Source organism: Anas platyrhynchos, chromosome 1, assembly GCF_047663525.1.
Source record: "Anas platyrhynchos isolate ZD024472 breed Pekin duck chromosome 1, IASCAAS_PekinDuck_T2T, whole genome shotgun sequence".
In the NCBI taxonomy this organism is placed as follows: Eukaryota; Metazoa; Chordata; class Aves; order Anseriformes; family Anatidae; genus Anas; species Anas platyrhynchos.
Window position 1 is genome coordinate 190,693,203 of NC_092587.1, and position 21,197 is coordinate 190,714,399.

At 37.1% G+C, this 21,197-nt stretch overlaps 1 protein-coding gene across 2 annotated transcripts in view; it reads left to right on the forward strand.

Annotated features, from left to right (window-relative positions):
• Positions 1-21,197, forward strand: part of GUCY1A2 (guanylate cyclase 1 soluble subunit alpha 2) — a 172,683-nt gene that overhangs the window by 11,187 nt on the left and 140,299 nt on the right. For both annotated transcript variants that reach the window (XR_005264040.2, XM_038175780.2), the window contains exons 2-3: positions 3,566-3,627; positions 7,506-7,627. Coding sequence is in view for 1 of the 2 variants with exons in the window: in XM_038175780.2 (XP_038031708.1) it covers positions 3,566-3,627; positions 7,506-7,627 (184 nt within the window). In the remaining variant the exon portion in view is untranslated. The remainder of the gene's footprint in view (positions 1-3,565; positions 3,628-7,505; positions 7,628-21,197) is intronic.

Consider the following 21,197-nt stretch of genomic DNA (forward strand, 5'->3'; position numbering starts at 1 on the left):
AGCTGCATTGTTTCAGCTTTTAAGAAGAGACATCCTTGAGCTGTATTGCAGTCTACAGATACCTGGTCAAGGGATGTAGTGAAGACAGAACTGGACTTTTCTCAGGGGTGCACAGTGGAAGTATGAGAGGCAGGAAAGATTGAAAATAGGAAGTTCCAGATCAATATTTAAGTTAAATACTGGAATGGGTTTGGATCTCCATTGTTGAAGGCACTTAAAACTCATCTGGAGAAGTATCTGAGCAACCAGTTCTAACAGATATGATTCTGAGCAGGACATTGAACAATGAGACTTTCAAAGGTTCCTTCAAATGTATATGAACCTGTGATTCTGTGATTTTTTATTTTATATTTTATTTTACTTTATTTTATTTTATTTTATTTTATTTTATTTTATTTTATTTTATTTTATTTTATTTTATTTTATTTTATTTTATTTTATTTTATTTTACCATTTCTTTTGACATATTAGGGTTAGCCATGGCTTGCTATCTGGATTCAGAGTTATTTCAGGGAAGTCCTATAGCATCTGCTATGCAAAAGATCAGTCATTATCTACAGTGGTTCCTTCTGCCTTATCATTCTAGATGGAGCTTGGACATGGTCTGGTATGGCAATTTTTGGATTAATTTACACGTAAAAATAGCAGTACTGGCATGTCTAAATTTGAATTGCCCTTAGAAACCTGAACTGATGTAACTGTTTTGCAATGCAAACAAAATAGTAATAAATCATTCTAATAAAAATAAATTATTAAAAATTACTGGTTTAGGTAATTATTGTTATTTTACTTTTTTTTTTTTTTCCATTTTAATTGGTCTTGAAGCTTTAAAACCTTAGTACATAAGGTCCACTGGGTACCTGTATGGCACAGACTTGCATTGATTGCAGTGGAGGACATGCATTATTATACGTCTTTTATCTCCCCTAACAGCAGAAGAGATGATGTGTGTTATGCTACTAGAAGGTTTAGTTATTTTGTCTTCATCAAGTCCTGCTGTTGGATGAAGAAAAGAGATAGAAATTTTTTCCTACCCACTCCCTCTCTCATAGTCAATGCATAGTCAGTAGTGAAAGAAGTAGAACACCAAACTGCCTATGTAGGCAGCTGTAGGCAGGTGTCATTTTTCTCCTCTCCCTTTATTTAGTCATGGCAAGATGGTCATAGTGACAGAATTACAACCATAGCAAAGGTACATTCACCACTGATTACAATAAACTGAGAAGTTGAACACAGTGGCTTTTTAACCATGTACAGTGACATGTCATTCTTGTCAGAAGTGGAGAAAGACTGTGAGTCAGGCTGGTTTTCATATTAACTATGGGTATATTGCACAGAGCTCTGTTTATGACCAGTGTTTTAATATGAAATCCTACTTTTTGCTTTAATTTATAATATCTGTAGATTTTAAATTAATTTCTAATATTTGGAAGGATGTGCCAGTAGAAAGGTATATGAGTGTATGGGATTGTATAAAGTTCTCTAACAATAGTTAAGCAGATGACTTAGCTTAGCGAGGAGAGTTAGTAGTACTTGAGCTATTCTTATTTCATTCAGCACTGTGGGGGAAGGGAGGTGATTGATGAAATCAAGCTCAGGACTTGGAGGCTGCGTATATGGTCTAATCTTGAGGTATTCAAAAGGGTTTTTCCCCGTGTAAAAAGTGCAACATCTGTGTGTCAAGAATGAGAAGGGGAAAGACAATCCCCAGAGGATTGCTAAGTGTCATCAAGCTGCAAAATTTCTTGAGAACAGAAAAAGGCTATTTTTCTTCCTCTTCACTATGGAACCAAGCATTGCTGCCTTCCATATGCTCACTGTAAAAGTACTTCGGGGGATCCAGAAAGGAGATCTAATTTAACAATCAAAAATTTCCAGCGTTCCATGTTTCATGTCAAAGTAGGTCCTGGTGGAGTACTTAAGTTCTGTGTGTAGGAGTGGGATTGAGGGAAATGCAGTATGGAAATAGGAGATGGCAGCTGTCTAGACCTGTTTATTTAAAGCCATTTTACTTTGCCTGGTTGCTAGAGTGGGAAAATGTATATTTTCTATATGTGAAGAATGGATTTTTGTGCCTACTGAGCACAGGAAAGCTTTTGAGTTTCTGCGAGAACATGTCGTGAAATATGTTTGTAGTCCATAAGGTCTAAGGACTTCAACTCCTCCCATACAACTAAGGAGAGATGAATTTTTGGTATGTGGTGGTTTCATTCGTATGACACTTCCACTGTGTTTTGCAAAAGAGCGTATAATTTTTAATGCCCTTTAGCACAGGAAACTTAGCTCCTGCAGAGATGTGAAGCAATTATCTGATGAAGTACTATCAAAAAACAAACAAACAAACAAACCCACAAAAACTATTTCAAGGTTGACATGTATTTTGAGATTATTTTTGCAAATGCATGCATTTCTACACATTTAAATTCAAAAGGGAAGACAAGTTCATATAATATGGTTTAAATTTTTTATTTTTTTTGCAGTTGCACAAACCTAGTATAGTCTTTTGCATTCCTGCCATCATCAAAGCAAATACTTCTTTCTGCAAACTCACGAACAACGTTAGGAAGAATGGTCAGGTCTTGAAGTGCTGGATCTGCACAGCAGACAGCAAAATCTGAGACTTTCAAAGTTGATGTTAGTTCAAACAAAATCACTTTAACTTATTTATTTATTTATTTTCAAGAATGAAAGAGCTCAAATTAAGGGACACTTCCAAACAAACAGGTTTCTAAAATAGACCTGTTTCCAAAGAGAATGACTTGGATTTTACATTTGCTTGATTTACCCAAAGATTTTTCATGTATTAATTCAAAATAATAGGAACAGCAGCACTGGCAGTAGCAGCAGTATTAGTAGTAGTATCAGTAGTAATAAGGAAAATAAACACATATATGAACATATGTATTTTGGTGAATACTGTAGTGGTATTAATAATGAAAATAAACACAGATATGCACATACATTGCTTGGTGAACACCTGTTAAAGTGGAACAGTATATAAATGCTTGAAGCATGTCATGATTTTCTTTTGATAAACTTGAGCTTCCTGATGATTTAAAAGATAACTTGGGAGTTACAACTTGTCAGGAAAGCAAGCCAAAATAAATTATGTCTTTATAATCTTCTTTAATGCAAAATGCTCTAGTGAGCATACAAAGTTTAAAAACCCAAATGGCTTTTCTTGGATATACTTTCACCACAAAATAATAGCATTTTCTTGCAGATTATTTTAAATTAATTATTTTAAAGTAATGAGATAATTGGTAGGTGATAGTTTGGGAGAGCTATTTGTGAAGTGGTGTCTTTTTTATGCACAAATAGTCTTGTTAGCAGTATAAATTATATGTCTCACTGTAAAATTAAATGGTGAAGTAAGATACAAGGAATGAATAATATTTCCTATCTATTGCTATTGCCATGATTGGCACCTGACAGGTAGATGATTTTAAGGAGTAAAACTGGGGAAAAATAGTGTATTGGAAGATTTGTTAATTAAACTATGCTATACTTCCATAATCTTACTTTTTTTTTTTTTTTTTTTTTTCTTCATTTTATTCTTCCATAGCCTCAGACTATTCGGCAAACTCTTCAAAGGACACTGCAGTATTTTGAGCATCAAGTTATTGGGTAAGTGTTAATGTGAGGTAGTGAAAGTTGCATGGAGTATTTTCCTTTATGCTTTCAAAGCTACGGCCTTGACTGACAAGCTTTTTAATCTTTATCACAAATTCTTAGGGAAGCTCTGCAGTAGCAGTACACATTAGAGATGTTAGTGATAAACTGCTGTTCAGTCCTGCTTTCATTCAATTCCATCACAGCATGACTGCTCCTCTAACAGTGACATTTCCTATATAAGGAGAATTAAGGAATCTTTTTATAAAAGTATAGGATCTACTCCAATTTGCTTTTCGTAGAACCACATGAGATTTCTGGAAAATGTATTTATGCTATGACCTGAGGCCCCAGTCTTGCAAAGTCCTACATTATTTCTTGTTATATACACTGGCATGGTTGCGTACCATACTTGCAGTTGTTTTGCAGAAGCAGGGCAGAAAACCACCTCCTAAGAGTTCAGTAAGAAAATTAAGAGTTGACTGAGGAATAAAAGGAAAGTGATAGCAATTATCATCATGAAAACCTGAGACATTCTCCCAGTGATTAAAATAATCTCCTTTCAAGCTTTTTCTTACCTGCACAAGTATTTTATTGTCACAGACAGCTCACGTTTCTAACAGAGTCAGAATACAATGGCTGCATGTCTATAGCCCTTAAATGGTGGTGCCATGTGACAAATGAAGAATGCTGTCCTCTGAATTTAATTACACAGATGTAAGGGAATTTTTTTTTTTCAGGCTGCGCTCAGGGTCTTTTCAGAATTTATGACATTGTTTTGAAGCTCAGCGCAGTGGAGGAAATTGTCCTTGCATGTTTCTCAATGTTTGGTTAAAATTCAAAGGGTGCCTTAGCTTGGTAGATGACATTTGCAATGTTTGCAGATTTGGCTGGCACCTGAGGGCAGTAAGGGAGCCAATCTTGGCAGATAATTATGATATCCACCAGAGAACAGGCAAAGGGAGAAGCCTTTTGTCTGCTACTTTGTTCAGATGCTAAAAGCATTGGTTGAAGTCTCATGTTAAGAGACTTCCATGTGTGAAATAGTGCCTTGCAAAAGGCATGTGTGCAAAAACAATGCAGCTTCTAATTTATGGCCACATGTGGTTTACATATCCTTACTTTAATGGGCAAAGTTTAAAAATGGGACACTCCGGAAACCTGTAATTCCCGTAACTTCTGGCACACTTTGACTCAAGTTTTTGAATGCCCATGTAAATTTAGTCAGTGAAAAAACTGAAAACTCAGTCAGTGAAAGTCAAAATTGTCTCTAGATGTCATATATTTGTCCTGTCTGGAGATCTATACTGTTGATACGTACTGTGGTGGGCTAACTTTCGTCAGCTGCAGGCCTCACCCTGCTGCTGTCTAACTCTCTCTTCTCAAAAGGACAGTGGGGAGAAATAAGATCAAAAAAGCTTCTGGGTTAAAATGAAGTCGGAAAAATTCTTTACTAGTTACCGTCACGGGCCAAACAGACTCATCTTGGGGGAAATTAATTTAATTTGTTGCAAGTAAAAATAGAGTAGGATGGTGAGAAACAAAGACAAAACTAAAACACCTTTCACCCTGCCCCTCTTTCACAGGCTCAACTTCACTCCTTCATCCCCAGCTCCTTTTCCTCCTCCCTCCATGTGGTGGTGGGGAATGGGGGTTGCTGTCAAGCCACAATAGTACCTCTCAGCTGCTCCTTTTTCCACACACTTCTGCTCTGCTCCACCATGAGCTGTCCATAGCTGCAGTTTGTTCAGGACATATCTGTGCCAGCGTGGGGTCCTCCCCTGGCTATGGGGTGTGCAGCTACACACCATTGCTGGTGCCTGGAGCACCTCTTTCCTCTCTTTCTTCTCCACCCATGCTGCTCATGCAGTTGTTTCTCGGACATTTTTGCCTCATCCCTCACGTTTCCTTTTTTTTTTTTTTTTCCCTTTCTTAAATGTGTATTCAGAGGCACCATTGGCATTGCTGCTGTGTCCAGCCATGCCCTGCATTATGGCCACAGAGGCTGGCTGGGACTAGGTGGAACCGGCTGGAACCACTTGGAATCACCTGGAACCATCTGAGACTGACTGGAACTGGCTGGGACCAGCACAGGGCAACCCCAGCCTCTCCTCACAGAGGCCCCATTGCCAGGGCCTTGGCATTTATGCATAACATAGCATAAATGTTGTATTCATCTTCATGTATACCATGAAGATGATCCAGGGGTTGGAGCACCTCACCTATGAAGACAGGCTGAAGGAGTTGGGGTTGTTCATCCTTAAGAGAAGACGCTGGGGAGACCCAGCAATTTTCCAATACCTAAAGGGGGCCTACAGGAAAGCTGAGAAGCGGCTCTTTGTCAGGGAGTGTAGTGATAGGACAAAGTCAAATGGCTGTAAACTGAAAAAGGGTAGTTTTAGATTAGACATTAGGAGGAAGTTCTTCACTCAGAGGGTGCTGAGGTTATGGCACAGGCTGCCCATAGAAGATGTGGATGCCCCATTCCTGGAGGTGTTCAAGGCCATGTTGGAAGGGGCTTTGGGAAACAACCTGGTCTGGTGGGAGGTGTCCCTGCCCATGGCAGGGGGCTGGAATTAAACGATCTTTAAGGTCCCTTCCAACCCAAGCTATTCTATGATTCTACAAAATGTTCATTAAATCTCCTATCTTGGCCTGTGGTATTTACTGGCTGTGGAGGCCTGGCCACCAGGCTTGGTTGTGGCTTTGGGCTATGGCTTTGAGCTCAGGCAGTGGGTCAGGATGTGGTATCCCTCTGAAGCAGGATAAAGTTTTTTTTTCCTGCAACATGGCCTGGTGTCACCAAGGGCCACTGAGTGGTGAGTGGTCACTGCAGTGTGGACCAGCAACCTTTAACCTTGCTCCAGATGGAAAACCAGTTTGTTTTTGGAGTAACTAGATATGCAGTCTGAATCCTTTCTAGCCTTTTCCATGGGTGCTGGCAAAACAGGCACTTGTTTTTTTCAGAAGTTAGTCAGATGAGGAGTCCAGTCCTTAAAACTGCTATTCATGATTTATGAAGTATAAACAAAGTATGAAAGCATAACAAAGCTGTTAATAAAATACTCATTAAAAATCTTTGTGCATTGAGCTAAATCAATTATATATTTTGCCAAGTACATTATCACTCTGTTGTAATGCTTTCTTTACTTGCATTTCCTCCTCCATCCTCATTATCACCTGCATAAAGCTTAGTATTAAACATAGTCTGAGCTTCTGTTCTGTTTCTGTTGAATTAAGGAAAACCAATGCGGCAAGGCTAAATCAAATAGAATAATTTAGATGTCAGCTGCTTTCTTGTTAGTCTGAGCACAACTCTGTACCTTTCACCCCTGGTGGAATTTTTTTTTTTTAATTTTTCTTTAACAAGCTATAACACAAATTTCATCTCTTCAGCAGATAATCCACAGAGAAAGCTAGGTTTTATACTTGCAGTGCTAACCTAATGTGGCATGGAAGATTTCTTCTTATTAGATACTCTCCATTGCCTCATAAATGTCCTACTTGGAGTTTACTGTAAAACTTTGTTACAGCATCCAAGTGGGAATGAAGTATGACAGATACGCCTGATACCCTTCCCTCATGCCTGAATCCTTTGATACTGTTTTATTTATTTATTTATTTAAATTTTTTTTTGGTTTTGTTTTATTTTGTTTTAAATGCATTTATTCTCATTGCAGATAATGTTCCAGATTCTAGTATAATGCTACTAATGTAGCCCAGGCTACTAATGTGTCATCTGTGTGGGAATATATATGAAGGGGGTGATGGAGGGGGAAAGAAGGAATAGACAAGGGGGTCTAGAGGTATTATTTACTACCATTTCTGAAAGGTATTTTTCTATCTTGTGTTTGTATAAGGAGATTCCATAACTTCTTTATTTTTTACTGTAGTTACAGGGATGCAGAGAAGAATTTTCACAATATATCAAACAGATGCTCCTATACAGATTGCTCTGGCAATGAAGAAGCTGAAGATGTCTCAGGAATTCTTCAGTGTACAGCTAATGTACTTGGTATGTATTTTTTCAAGGGAATTTGTTACCTTCAGCTGAAAGGCATACTGACCATCTTATTACCAGCAGTGAACCAAGGCATTTTAGTTCTAACAAAGGAAATCTAGGATGTAGGCAGCTACATATCAGTGCACTGATACCTCGTGTCTCCTTTTCAACACATATTTTCTACCTTTGAGTAGAATGATTTTTCAGTGGATGTGCATTCAGTAGGGATACATCAACTCGTGGTGATGTCAGTGGTTAGGGAGGTTTCAGATTTGCATCTATCCAGGTCTGGGTCTTGGAATTATTTCAAAAAGTGTTTTAAGATTCTACAGAACAACATATGCTCTTAAGGGCTGTGGACCTGATGCGTAGAGGTCCTGAGAAACACAGAGCAGGATGACATGAAACATTTTGGAAACTGACATTCACACTAAAGAATGCTTGCTGCAAGAAACTTTTAGAAATGTTGCATGTCAAGATGGTGTCATCCATCACTGAAATGCAACTGTCTTACTAGGATGCACCCACAATACACAGCAAACTCCTGAAAATTACCTGGGGAGCTTGAGCTTCTCTCTGTAGTGTCACAGGAAGCCACCTGTTTTGTGCTGATAGCTCCAGTCAGGCGTCAAGGCTTCATTTAGCAGTGCTGGTGAGCTGTGTACAGGAGCTAATGAAATAAGTACTTGTACTTTCAAATTGTGGTGTCAAAACTAAATGGCTGGCTATTTGCATCCACTTATTATATACCCAGATAACTCTTCTTCACTAGTTGTTACTAAGTTTTATTAGTTTTCAGTCAGACCTGTGTTACTGATACGAATCTACCAAGAAAGACATACACACACAAAAAAGATGAAAAAGATGCAGAGCTCAACACTGAGAATGTAAATTTTGATTGTATTGGGGTTGTTTTAACTGTTTCAGTTCTATGAAACTGATCATGTTCCTTGTTTTAGAGTAAACTTTACAGCTCAAGCTTTAACCATTAGGCATTTATCTACATTTTACAGGGATCTGTAAGGAGGAAAACTAGAAACTGCTTTTAAAGTTAATTGTTTGAAAGCAGAATTTCCTGATTTATTTGTGATAGTCATTTGCAGAGTAGAAAAGGCTGTTACACAGCGCTACTTCCAGGACTGCACCAATCGACAATAAAATTTTCATTATGTTTTAAGACATGAAGTGGTCTTATATATGAATTATACACAATCATGCCATCTACTAGCAATAAAGTAGCACCAGTGGTCATGTTGTTGGTTGATGTGAGTTTATCAGCATTATGTGTGTTTGGGCTCAGTCTGGAGGTCAAGTAACTTACCCACTTGCAGCCCAGTGGCTGAGCTGTTGTAGCTGTTTGTGCCCACTGCTGTCTAGTGTAATTTGTCATCCACTGTTTTCATGGGAGTCTGAAATCGAGAGTTCTTGATGTTCCTTCTCTGCAAACAAGGTCCTGGGGGTCCTGATGGGCAGCAAGTGAGTTCTGACAGCAATGATGGCCAGTGGCAGCCTAGGCTGCGTGAACAGGGGCAGAGATAGAGATTGAGATAAGTGCTTGCCCCCCTCTACTCAGAACATGTTAGACCACATCTGCATTACAAACTACAAACCAGGAGCCCATAAATATGGATAAATTAATAAACTGAGGGAGTTCAGTTGAGGCCCTTGAGATGGTGGAACATGGAGCACCTACCCTGTGAGAAGAGGCTGTGGGAGCTGGGCTTGATCAGCCTGGAGCAGAGATGGTGTTTGAAACCTCTGGAGCCTACCAGGTTGTGGGGGAAAATGCGAGGGTCTTCACAGTGGTGCAGAGAGTGAGAGACAGTGGCCTAAATTAAAACAGGAGATGGTCAGACTGAGTATTCTTCCCCATGAGGACAATCAGGGAGTGGCACAGGTTGCCCAGAGAGGTTGGGCAGTCTTTGCACTTGGTAGTTTTTAACCACAACTGGGTGAAGTCCTGAGCAACCTGGTCTGAATGACCTTGCAAACTCTGGGATATCTCCAAGCTTGAAAACTTTTCTGATTCTGGCCCAGCACACAGCTAACAGGAAGCAGCAGGTGATACTGTGATGACCTTTTTTCTAGTTGAGTACTGAGCTTTTTTTCTGAACTTTTATATATCACTTAGAACAGTTGGGACTATACTTATAATGTCTAAACTCTATTTGCTCTAAACTCTATTGCAGGCCTCAGTAAGCTGCAGAAATTAGGGTGGAAGGCACAAAAGATGACATTTTGGTTCATTGTAGGTTTCCTCTGACCTGGTAATATACAGGATAGACCTGCATAATTTGTATGGCATTCTGCAGCTGGAGAGTCTTTCTTCAATGATGCAGAGGACTGAAGTCTGAGCTTGCATGATAATTAGAGATGTGATATACCTTTGTTGTCAGGTGAATACTGTAGGTCATATTCTGCCCGCAGAAAGTCTGGACCACCATGTACTACTGACAAAAAAGTCCTTCTGGATTTTGTATTTGTATATGATTTGCATGTCTATCTTTTCTATCTCAAACTGTTAATCAGACTTGGTACACTCTGTGAAATACCTAATATATTCTAGTTTAGAGATGACTCTGCTTTCCTGTCAGTCAAAGTGCTTTATCCTGCAAGATGCTAAGGACTGTCAGGGAGGTTCTGAGAGCCTTTTGCTGACGATCAAAGCCATGGGAAGAGGCTGTGCTCGGCACTTTCCACTTTTGGGTCACTGAGAGAATTAAGAACACATTAAATTGTAAATATATCCAGTATTAGTTATAGAATATTTTGTTTGTATTTTTTAATAATTGAATGCTAACTCCCAGGAACGAGCACTGTGAGTGATAAGGCAGGACTAATACAAAATAATGACTTTTCGTAACACCATTTATGTATTAATGTTATTGATGAAACCCAACAAATTAGATATTCAGTACTCACATCACCATGAAAAAAAATAGTGTTCTAAAAATAGTTATGAATATGTTTTTGTCTTTAGAGTGCTTTTAAATCAATATGTTAGTTGTGGTCCCTTAGCATCACTGAGTGATGTTCAGCCTGGTTTTTCAGTGGTTTTCTCACGGTCTATGAATGTCAGGGACATAACAGACTGTTTGAATCACAGTGTAGGAGTAGCAACTAGGCATTACTGTCTTGGGGAATTATTAAAATTGATTTTGTTGAAAATAAGTTTGTAGAGATTTATTCTTGGAAAACCTCACATTTTAAAGACCAAATTTGAGTACAAAAAAAAAAAAAAAAAAAAAAAAAAGTAAATCAGTAAATCTCTGAGAACTCCTCATTTTAATTTTTAGCTCCTGTCACAACAAGTAAATAGTTAATGGAGGCTGTGTAATTAATTTTCATGTGCATAGTTATTTTTCTGGTTGAATAAGGATTAGTAAGAGACTTTTCTATATAAGAAGAACATAACCACACAGATGTGAAATTGGAGCAACTGGCATTCCTGAGACTGAAGACAGGAATGAATCTGACTGTGACAGCGGCTAGTGAATCTGTTGAACCAAATCTGGCTTTTGATTTATTTATATGAGTGGTAACAGGGATTTGCTGTCTAGGGCTGCAAGGAAGTGTTTTCTTAAAGGTGCTTGGCAGCAACCTCATGATCTCTTGCCTTAGATAATGTCAACATGAATCACCTCTCCTGACCCTCTAACTGCCTCTAAAATAGTCATTTAGCATTCCTTATTCATCAGAAGACAGTGAAGGCTGAAGTCATTAGTAAGCCTGGAAGACTGGGAGCAGATGCTTCGCACCATGGTCCTGGTGCTTACACTGCTCACAGCACAGTACTGACTGCATGCTGTATACTCAGCGTGATACATGTGGTTTATCATGCATGAATACAGGAATTTTTCTCCTGTCAAGTCGTCACAAAAGTGTGACACTATCTTCCTGCAGTGGATGGGCCTGATTCTTGTCTCCTTAGTAAGTTATTCCTGCTACAAGTCTACAGACATCAATAGAAGTCTTCCTGCTTTAATCCACTGTAATTAAGGGAGTCAAGTCCATCATGCTCAAATACTGTAAACCATGTTTGATATCAGATCAATGACACAGTTTTCCTTTGTGGTGACAGCTTCTGTGGCTGGAATATTTAATTCTGTATCCTTTTCAAAATAGTCCAGACAGCTTTATGACAAGCTCTGCTTTAATTAATTGGTGCATGTGTAATTTTTTCAGTGTCCTCCATAAGCATATCATCCAAAGGAAAAACAAATATCAATATATTGGAAGCTAGGCAAAAACAGAAGAGAAATCCTAGTCTCTAAAGGGTAGCATGATAAAGTTTCTAGTTTGAAATAAAATATTTCAAAGACTAAATGCTGGTATGTTTTATCCTGTTGACTCAGATAATGCCTTTAGCAGGCTAGCTATACTCTGTTCCAAGCAGATTTGTGCCGTTAGCCTGAACTTACTTCAGAAATAATGATAAGAAAAAGATTCCTATGATGAAGTATATTATCTGAATGACTACTACATTTCTATATTAAGTGACTATAAATTTACACTGAGGTACGTTAGAGAGAAAGAGTGTATCCAAGGAGATTTCTTGTTTGACCTTAGGCAAGTTTTTATTCTTTCTGTGCCTCAATTTCCCATCTGTATAGCGGAGATAACAATTTCTTTTTAATCCTTTAAGCCATATGTCAGTGCTGGTTAGATTTTAACATTCTCAAAGCAAAGATGTTTTCAAACCATTTGTATATTCAGCATTTTGAGCAATGATGGTCAAATCTTGTTTGGGACTGCTTTCATCCCCATAATTTAAAATAATTTTATTTCAAGTGAGCAGCATGCATTTGGACTTATTGCAGCTATTCAGAGTACAGCAGAGGACTTCCATGGAGGTGCAGATTGAAACTTTGGATACAGGAAAATAAGGATGAAAATGTTTTTAGTAGCTAGTATGTATAATTCCTACTTAAGAATTTATGTAGGGAATTTATGTTATGATATAAATCCTTCCTGACCTGTCTTCTACTTATCTGTTGGACAGATACTCTAAGCAGGTATGTACTACAGAGCTTTGTGAAGCAAGAGAAAAATGCCTATTTTTTAAAATTTTCATCCCCATTTTGTAGTTCTGGTATATCACAATATTTTTGAACATCCCAATTGCACAAACTAGATACAACAGCCTTCACCTCACATCCCTGAAGCACTCTTTGCAAACACTGCACACAATTAACTCAGTCTTTGTGGACATGAGCTACACTCTTATTTCAAGCCTTCACAAAGCAAAAGGGAGTTTCATGAAGGGACTTACCTGTTTTCCTTTAAATGCCACCGGTATTTCCTTTAGAGTCTCTTTGCAGCAACTGTATAATCTGTCATAATTTTGATATTAAGGCTAATTGAAAGTAACCTAAGTGCATAAATATCTATAAAAATTGCTATTTTGTGCAAAGTCTTGTCCTTAATGACATGGAAGAAATGTCTTGAAAGTCTATTTGCGTATTAGAGTATCTACATTGTATGTACTGCAGCACTGTGCTGTATATACTGCATAATTAACACTTTTGCACCACCTTGGGCACACAGTCTGAAGTTAAAACTGCACTCATATCAGATAGTTGTTTCAGTAAGGAGGCCTGGAGAAATAATTGCACCTATCAGTTGGTTAAGATACAGAAAAAACAGGTCTTCCTTTTCTTTTATTCAATATATTAATTTATACAAAACAATTATTTTTCATCTATTATAAAAATTTAGCTTCTAAAATCTTAGAGCAATAACCAAATTTTCCTTAAAAATTTCCTTAAAAAGTTCCTGTTAGACATTTTAAACTTATAGGTTAATAATAATGCTCATCCTCTTGATTTTACTTCTGAGAATGGTGTGAGTACTTGGTTCCTCTTTCATTTCTAAGTGAATATCTTTTTGGGCATCTTCCATTTGGAGGATGACATGTCATGGAGACAAGGATTCACAGATGTCCCAGCGATGTATGTGAAATCCCACCCCAGAGCCCTGTCCCGTCAGGGAGATAAATCAATCATTCAACCCCAAGACACTGATGAAGAGGTGGAATCTGTTGTTGGTGCAGGGGTTTAGAGAGCTCTTGCTCTGGGTGAAATTTGCATGTCACCACCAAAGAAGATAACTGCTGTAGGCAACTTTATAATGAGTGAATCACTTCATCCCTAAATACATCTGGCAGGTCTGTTCCTTAGTGCAAAGGACATCATTCTATAAAAGTCTTTTGTTCTTTTGTTCAATTTGTCAAAATTGAAGATCTTTGTATCTGAAACTAAGAAAGTTTCAGCTTTTACCCATATTTTCTTGTTACAAAGAAATACATTTAGATCTTTCTGGTAACTATTTAATAATAATGGTTCATAATTGCTGAGAAATGATACATCTGAGGAGAAAAGAAATACATTGAAGAGGAGATGCAAGGGCAGATTTCAGCCTACAGTGAGATTAGACCAGATTATGTAACTGGAAAGGATTATACAATCACAGAATCACAGAATTGTTTGGGTTGGAAGGGACCTTAAAAACTATCTCATTCCAACCTCCCTGACATTGGTAGGGATATCTCCCACTAAACCAGATTGCCCAAAGCCCCTTCCAACGTGTCCTTGAACACTTCTAGGGATGGGGCATCCACACTTTCTCTGTAACCTGTTCCAGGGCCTCACCACCCTCTGAGTGAAGAATTTCCTCCTTATGCCTAATCTATATCTTCCCTCTTTTAGTTTTAAACCATTCCTGTCATAGTCTGCCCAAGCAAAGAGTTGCTCTCCATCTTTTTTATAAGACCCCTTGAAGTAATGAAAGGCCGCAACAAGGTCTTCTCGGAACCTTCTCTTCTCCAGGCTGAACATCCCCAGCTCTCTCAGACTTTCTTTACAGGAGAGGTGCTCCAGTGCTCTGATCATATTTGTAGCCCTCCTCTGGACTCACTTCAACAGCCCCACATCTTTCTTGTGCTGGAGGCCCCAAACCTGGCTGCAGCACTCCAAGTGGGTCCTCACAAGGGCAGAGCAGAGGGGCACAGTCCCCTCCCTGCACCTGCTGTCACCCCTCTGTTGATGCAGCCCAGCATGCAACTGGCCTGGGCTGTAAGCGCACACTGCTGGCTCATGTTGAGCATTTCGTCCACCAGAACCCCCCTGTTCTTCTCTGCATGCCTGCCCTCCATGAGTTCTTCTCTCTGTGCTTCTGTCTGGGATTGCAAGATGGAGAAAGGTTTGGCACACTGACTGCTCAGCAGGTGCCTGAAAACTGTAAATGCTTATATATTTAAGGTACATAAATTAGTATCACTTTCCATTTCCTTTCAGCTAAGAAGTGCAGATAGTCATTAGAATGCAACTAATTTAGGATAAACAGCCTTATTTATAATTAAAGTGGTTGGTTTACAAATGGTGTAAAAGGAACCATTACATGGCCCAGAGGACTGGCAACACTAATGGATTTTAATAATACTTGGAACTCCATCCTTGGGGGGGTCTAAGCTATACACACAAGGCTCCTATTATTTAGCAGATGTCACACTACACTGTCAGTAGAAAAGTAGTCTAAACAAAAATCATATAATTTATGTGATTTTAAAACTAAGATGAATATATCTAAATTAGGAAAGAACAAATATTTATATCAAATGGCCTTAGACTTCCCACTGTCAAACCAAACTAGATATTGTTACAAAGCAGATGAACTACTAGTGAGCAGTTTCAAGATATGATGTACATTAACATCTTGTAGAAGTCTATTTATAAAGTAGGTCCTTTTGGGTGTGATTCATTGACTAACTGTAGGAGTTTGCCGTTATTTTAGCTGCTGTGGTGTACCTAGTGTGGCCTCTGTCAAGCCCTCAAAAGTGTGTAGGTCTTATTTAAGTCCTATATCCTAGCAGATGTAACTATCTTTCAGTCCTTTTGTAGATGTCTTGGATGCCTTATGAAGTCTCAAGCAGCACTGGATTTATATATTTAATCAGCTGAATTGATCCCTTTATATATGTGAATAACTATGAAAGATAATTTTGCATTTCACAGGAAATGTTTTTAGATTTCATGGCAATTGTATTCTTTCCAATAAATAAAGTTCTGCTCCCTATGTGGTTTCAATGACATATATATTTAATGCAAAAGCAAATTTAAAACTCCTTTTTTTTTTATTGCTATTTGGTCTCTAGAGTTAACATGAAACAGAATGGTTCTGCCTTACTTTTAGGAATCATCAACATAACGACTGCAATTTTCTTTAGATATACTGTGTGCAAATAGAAGCAGTGAAGTTTCCAGTTCGAGATGGGGGTATCAAATGATGATTGTCTTGCTTCAGACAGCTTGCTTTTGCTTGCAGAATTGGCTGCTGCCGAAAGTGCTGGATGGTGGGAAAAAACACATCATTGCCTGTTCTTTTTAGCTTAGCTGAGCTTCTAGTGTCAGTAGTTTGGAGAAGAATCTTTTAGGCATAGGCTGAGAACAGGTGACTGGGATGTCACCGGGAGGTGGTAATTATAATGATATTTCTAAGCATAATTTATTAGAGAAGAACCTGACTTTAGCAAAGAAATAAAATGCCTCTTTAAAAATTGGATTAAGCAAGTATTATAAGTGTGAAGAATATTTTTTTTGCAATAATTCTCATTTTTATTTTATGAAATATAAGATATGTGAGCTCTGTATAGTTCTGTAAGAGAAGTGTATTACAAATTTCACAGTTGTGTCAAAAGCATATGTAAAGGCATAAGATGATGCTATTGTGTTTATATAAAAGCACTAAAATGGTAGTATGAAAAATACTGTCTGGCTTCCTAGAATGATACAAATTCATCACAATAATCAAGTAAGATCAAAGCCCTTTCTACAGTAATTACATACTGGTACTAGGCTCACTTACAAGCCAAATGATCCATCTAACGTACCTTCAGCATTAGCCTGTACACATCAAAGCCTTTTTTTTATTGAAAAAATAAATGTTGCTTTCCCTACCGTCTTTAAATTATGCCTCGGAATCCTAAACTGCCACCTGGCTTTCTGTCCAAAAGACTGTTTAAAGAAAAGATTACATTCATGCCAAAAATCTGCTAATCCAAAAACATTAAAGAGGTTTTTTTTTTTATTATTATTATTTTATTTTTTTATTTTTTTCCCTATAATTGAAGGTGGCAGATTCTGCTTTTGTTCACAGTATGAGTTCTGGACTTGCACTTTGAATTGTTCTATCCCCTTAATATTTGACATCTATATATTCTTAACGTGTATCCCAGAAAAAGGGTATTTTTCTATGCCAAAGCTTTCAGATGCTGTCCACTTCACAACCATTGTGTTCATGATTTACCTTAAGGAATAGTTGGATGGCTTGTAACTGCTTCTGTGTGGAATGCAATGGAATTGATTACTTTGACATTTTTATCACATCATTCATCTTCTATTTGTTTCTGAAGAGACTATGATTTGTGGTTTCCTTTATGGGAACAGATTTCTATCTAATTTCTCCAGACAGTAATTTACAAATTGCTTAGATATACTACATTAGTTCCTTGGCATTAGTTCCTTGTTGTGAGTTCACAATTTACAGGAACTACTGAAAAGAAAATGAAGAAGGACCTTTTACTAGCATGGTACTCTGGGATGAAGTCATCTATTTTTGCTCCAGTTCAGAGGAATACTTAATTTCTGCTTTGATCCTATGCTTAAAGACTTTGGTCATTTTTGATCTGGCTCACAACTGTAAGATCTTTTCTCTAAGTTTTATAGAGCCATAGAATCATAGAATGGTTTGGATTGGAAGGGACCTTAAAGATCATCTGATAAAACCATCTTTGAGACACATTTTCAAAGGCTAACAACAGACTTTTAGAACTTTTATCATGGGTCTAAAAATAGTTTGTAATAGTGCCTTCATTCTAAAGTTGCTTTGCCTTTTAATTTCCTTCTAAAAAGAGTATATCTAATTTCTCTCCACTACAGACTAGAGTAAAAAATGGCATTTTAAGAGAAAGCAACAAAAATGAAACTGTTATGGAAAAAAAAAAAGTATTAAAGTTCAGAATATGATTTGTCCTCTTGTAGAAGTGGTTTAAGTGGTAGGAACACAGTAGATCACTTTCAAAGGGGAAAGTAAATTAGACTGAAGAATTCTTAAATTTCATTGAGTATACCAGTAGAAGGCTGGTAAATAGCAGAAGCTCAATATAAGATAAAATGGCTTCAGCTGGGTAACAGAAGAGAGTGTTGGGATGAATTTTGGTTTATCTTGTGTCACTACTGTTTAGTTAAAAGTCTTGGTGAAAATAAAAGATACTTTAAAACAAAAACTTTTTTTTTTCTTACTTAATGATTGCAGGCTTGTGCCCATTAGGAAGCCCTATCTGTGTTGATGGTGGCCACCCACAAAGAAGTATAGAAGTGCAGTAGCCTCTGAAATTGGAAGTGCTGGGCACACACACAAATCTCAAACATAAAAATTTTTTCTGGATAGCTGGATATATGTATATTTAATTAGAATGCCAGAGTGAAAAAGAAAGAATGAAAATACTAGCTTTTCAGAAAGGGATAGTAAATCATAGTGAGAAATACTTTCAATTTTGATGAATGGAAAGTTGACTCACATTTTCAGGGCCATCTTCAATGTGAATTACTCACCTGCAAACTTTAAATGAAAACAAAATGAAGATGCACTGAAAGAATATCATGTGAGAAGGGTAAAAAGATTAGACTTTTTATGCAGATGGATAACTTGAAGGTTATAAATAAGATTATTTTGAAAATTTTATTTGTCTTTTCTTAAAATAAAAGAAAAAACAGGAAATATTGAATATGTTGGAATTGGAAATCATATGAATGTATGATTCATGTTTTAATGATTTAATTTTTAAAGATCACAATTAGCTTACGGAAGTCTCCAAACATAGTAAAGCATGCACTGTAGAGACAATTAATTCAGTGGATTTTTCTTAGAAAGTGGGATCTTCTATAACAGATAAAATTATCTCTTGACCTCGTAGCTCCCTCTTTTTCACTAAGACAAATATTTACCATAACAGTAAGGGAGAAGCTTTCTCAAAAATATGTTTGTTCATGATCTTTCAGCAGGTTTCACTTTTTCTTTTTTTTTTTTTTTTTTTTTTTTTTTCTGTAGCCTCTGATACCAGGCACTACTGGACAATATTTTTGAGCAGCTACATAGCAGCCTGGTGTACTCTGACATTTTCTCTCTTTGCAATGATGATCATTTCTATCGTTTCTTGTAGGTAAACCTATACAGTCACTACAGAGAAAAGGGTGAGGGGAAAACTACACAGAAGATATTCAAAAAATTGGGATCATTTTTATTGTACAAAATAAAAAGTTATGATGAAACATATCTAGAGTTAATGTTTTATGTAAGGTGTGTCTGTGCTTCTATTCATCATTTGTTCCAATTGGAGAGTCAGGATTGCTTCACTGAAAATACAGATAAAGTATTTAGTGCAACTTCGTACAAGTACAACACCAAGAGCAAACACAGGAAAAAACATAAATTTGTGTTTTCTTGTATAATAGGAATTTAAATAAAGGTTTTGATTTTTAAAAAATCATCATGCTTCAGGCAAAAATTTACCTCCAATTGGAGAGGCTTAGGAAGAAACTTCCCCAATAGGTAGGTTATACTTGTTTGTGTTAGAAGGTGGTTTGACTTTGTTTAATCTGCTCAGTGTTTCATAGTATCTATTATTAGAGATAAAATTCCTGGCTAAGACAGAGCAGCAGTTTCGTCTGGCTTGGGCATATCCATTTTTCTATTCTGAGCTAATCTAATTTTCTGCTGGTACTGTGTGTAACTGAATTCAGAGCTAAAATGTTTTTAAAAGTAGTGGCAAGTCCTCGAGCCAGGTCATTGACATAGGATAATTCATGTTGCTTGGAATCAGTATGTTACATCCAGATTGAACAGCCAGTTCTCCAGGGCAGACGATAAGACCAATCTAAGACAATCAACAAAATCTTAGGCTAAATACTAAGATACAACTCCCTTCAATGATAGTAAGACAAAGTTTACATGCATAGCAGTGAACTGCAGGGTATCAAGTGATCAGTTCTGCATACCCTATTTTCAGTCAGTGGTGCCAGGGCAAATTACGATTTTATTGTGATGTTATACTTGAAAGACAGCTCCACCTACACTATTGATCTGACATGTTGCATAGGTATGTTCCCATACTTTCAAGGCCTCTGCAATCTTACAGCCTTGGGTGCCCCTGCTAGTCTTGTGACTGCTCACTTTTACACACATACTTTTAAAGCTATTCAGTTCACTCTATAGAACAGTAAGATTTAACAGTATGTATATGTGTTTGTGTATATGTATGAACATGATAATTTCTTTATTCCTTGTTATTAATATTCAGTGATGACAATGTTATTGGTATGGGTTAGAATTTAATTTAAATTTTGAGTTATAGTGAACATTTTTAAGGAAGATGTTACAATACTGTTATGTAGACGTAGTGATAATGAGTCAGAAGTTGGCACTCTGTCCTCTGAGTCAGGATATTAGGGGGGCATTGTGTACCAGAGGTACTTTCTTTTGGCTTAGCTGCAGATTTGACCATCTGTGGTCATAAAAGATCCTGGGAATATTATTGTAATAACTTAGTTTAGTGACCAAATTTGATTATGAGTAATGGCATTCAGATGAACTTTCCCAAATTATTGCTATTACTTCTTTTATAAAATATGCTTTGTCATGCTGTCATGTTGTCCTATTTATATATGTAATTTTATGAATTTTAGTCTGCTATCAATCATGTTGAAGGTCCAAACAAAACTGTCATTGCAGATTGTTTGCAAAGCTATGAAACACTCAAATCCCTTGCAAATATTGGTCGTTATAACTATGCCTATGTGTATAGGCAGTTCAGACACTGCTTTGAGATGATCAAAGGTTATTGTCTGCAAACAACAGATGAATGACTTCTTCTATCCCCCTGTTATACCTCTTGGGCATGAAAGTCACTCATTACACTGTTCTTCCAAATCGCAAAGTCTACAAGCAATCTAAAAAGTGATAAGTTTGGCGATCCACTGGGATCTTATCGATGTTATAAAGCATACTGAATACATATTAAAATAAAGGTCCTACTGTGCCCTTAGGAAATAAATAATTGCTCTTCATTTCCGTTAAAATTCAGATTGATTTTAAGGTGTTTGACTTGTTCACTACATTGAAAAATAGATTTCAATACTCTGGAGGAACTGTGTTATTTATCTCTAGTTGAATATTTGTAATTCACATGCAGTTGATTCATACTTCTTTTTCTTCTATCACAGCTTAGCACAACACAAACATACCTGATGAATTTTGTAACTCTGCTATTTGATATAGGCATTATATCAGATGAGACTTAACAGAGCATATCCTTTCTAAAATAAGACTGAGGAAAATGTTTAATAACTACTTTTTTTTTTTTCTTTTTTTTTTTTTTTTCCTAGTTTATCTTTCAAAATGTAAATAAAAAACTGGAGTAGCATTTGATGCACATTTAGATCCAGAGAATTCAATTACAGATATTTCCCCCCTCCTTGTACAACACCAGCCTTATCACCACTGTAAATCAAAACCTTTTGAATTTCTC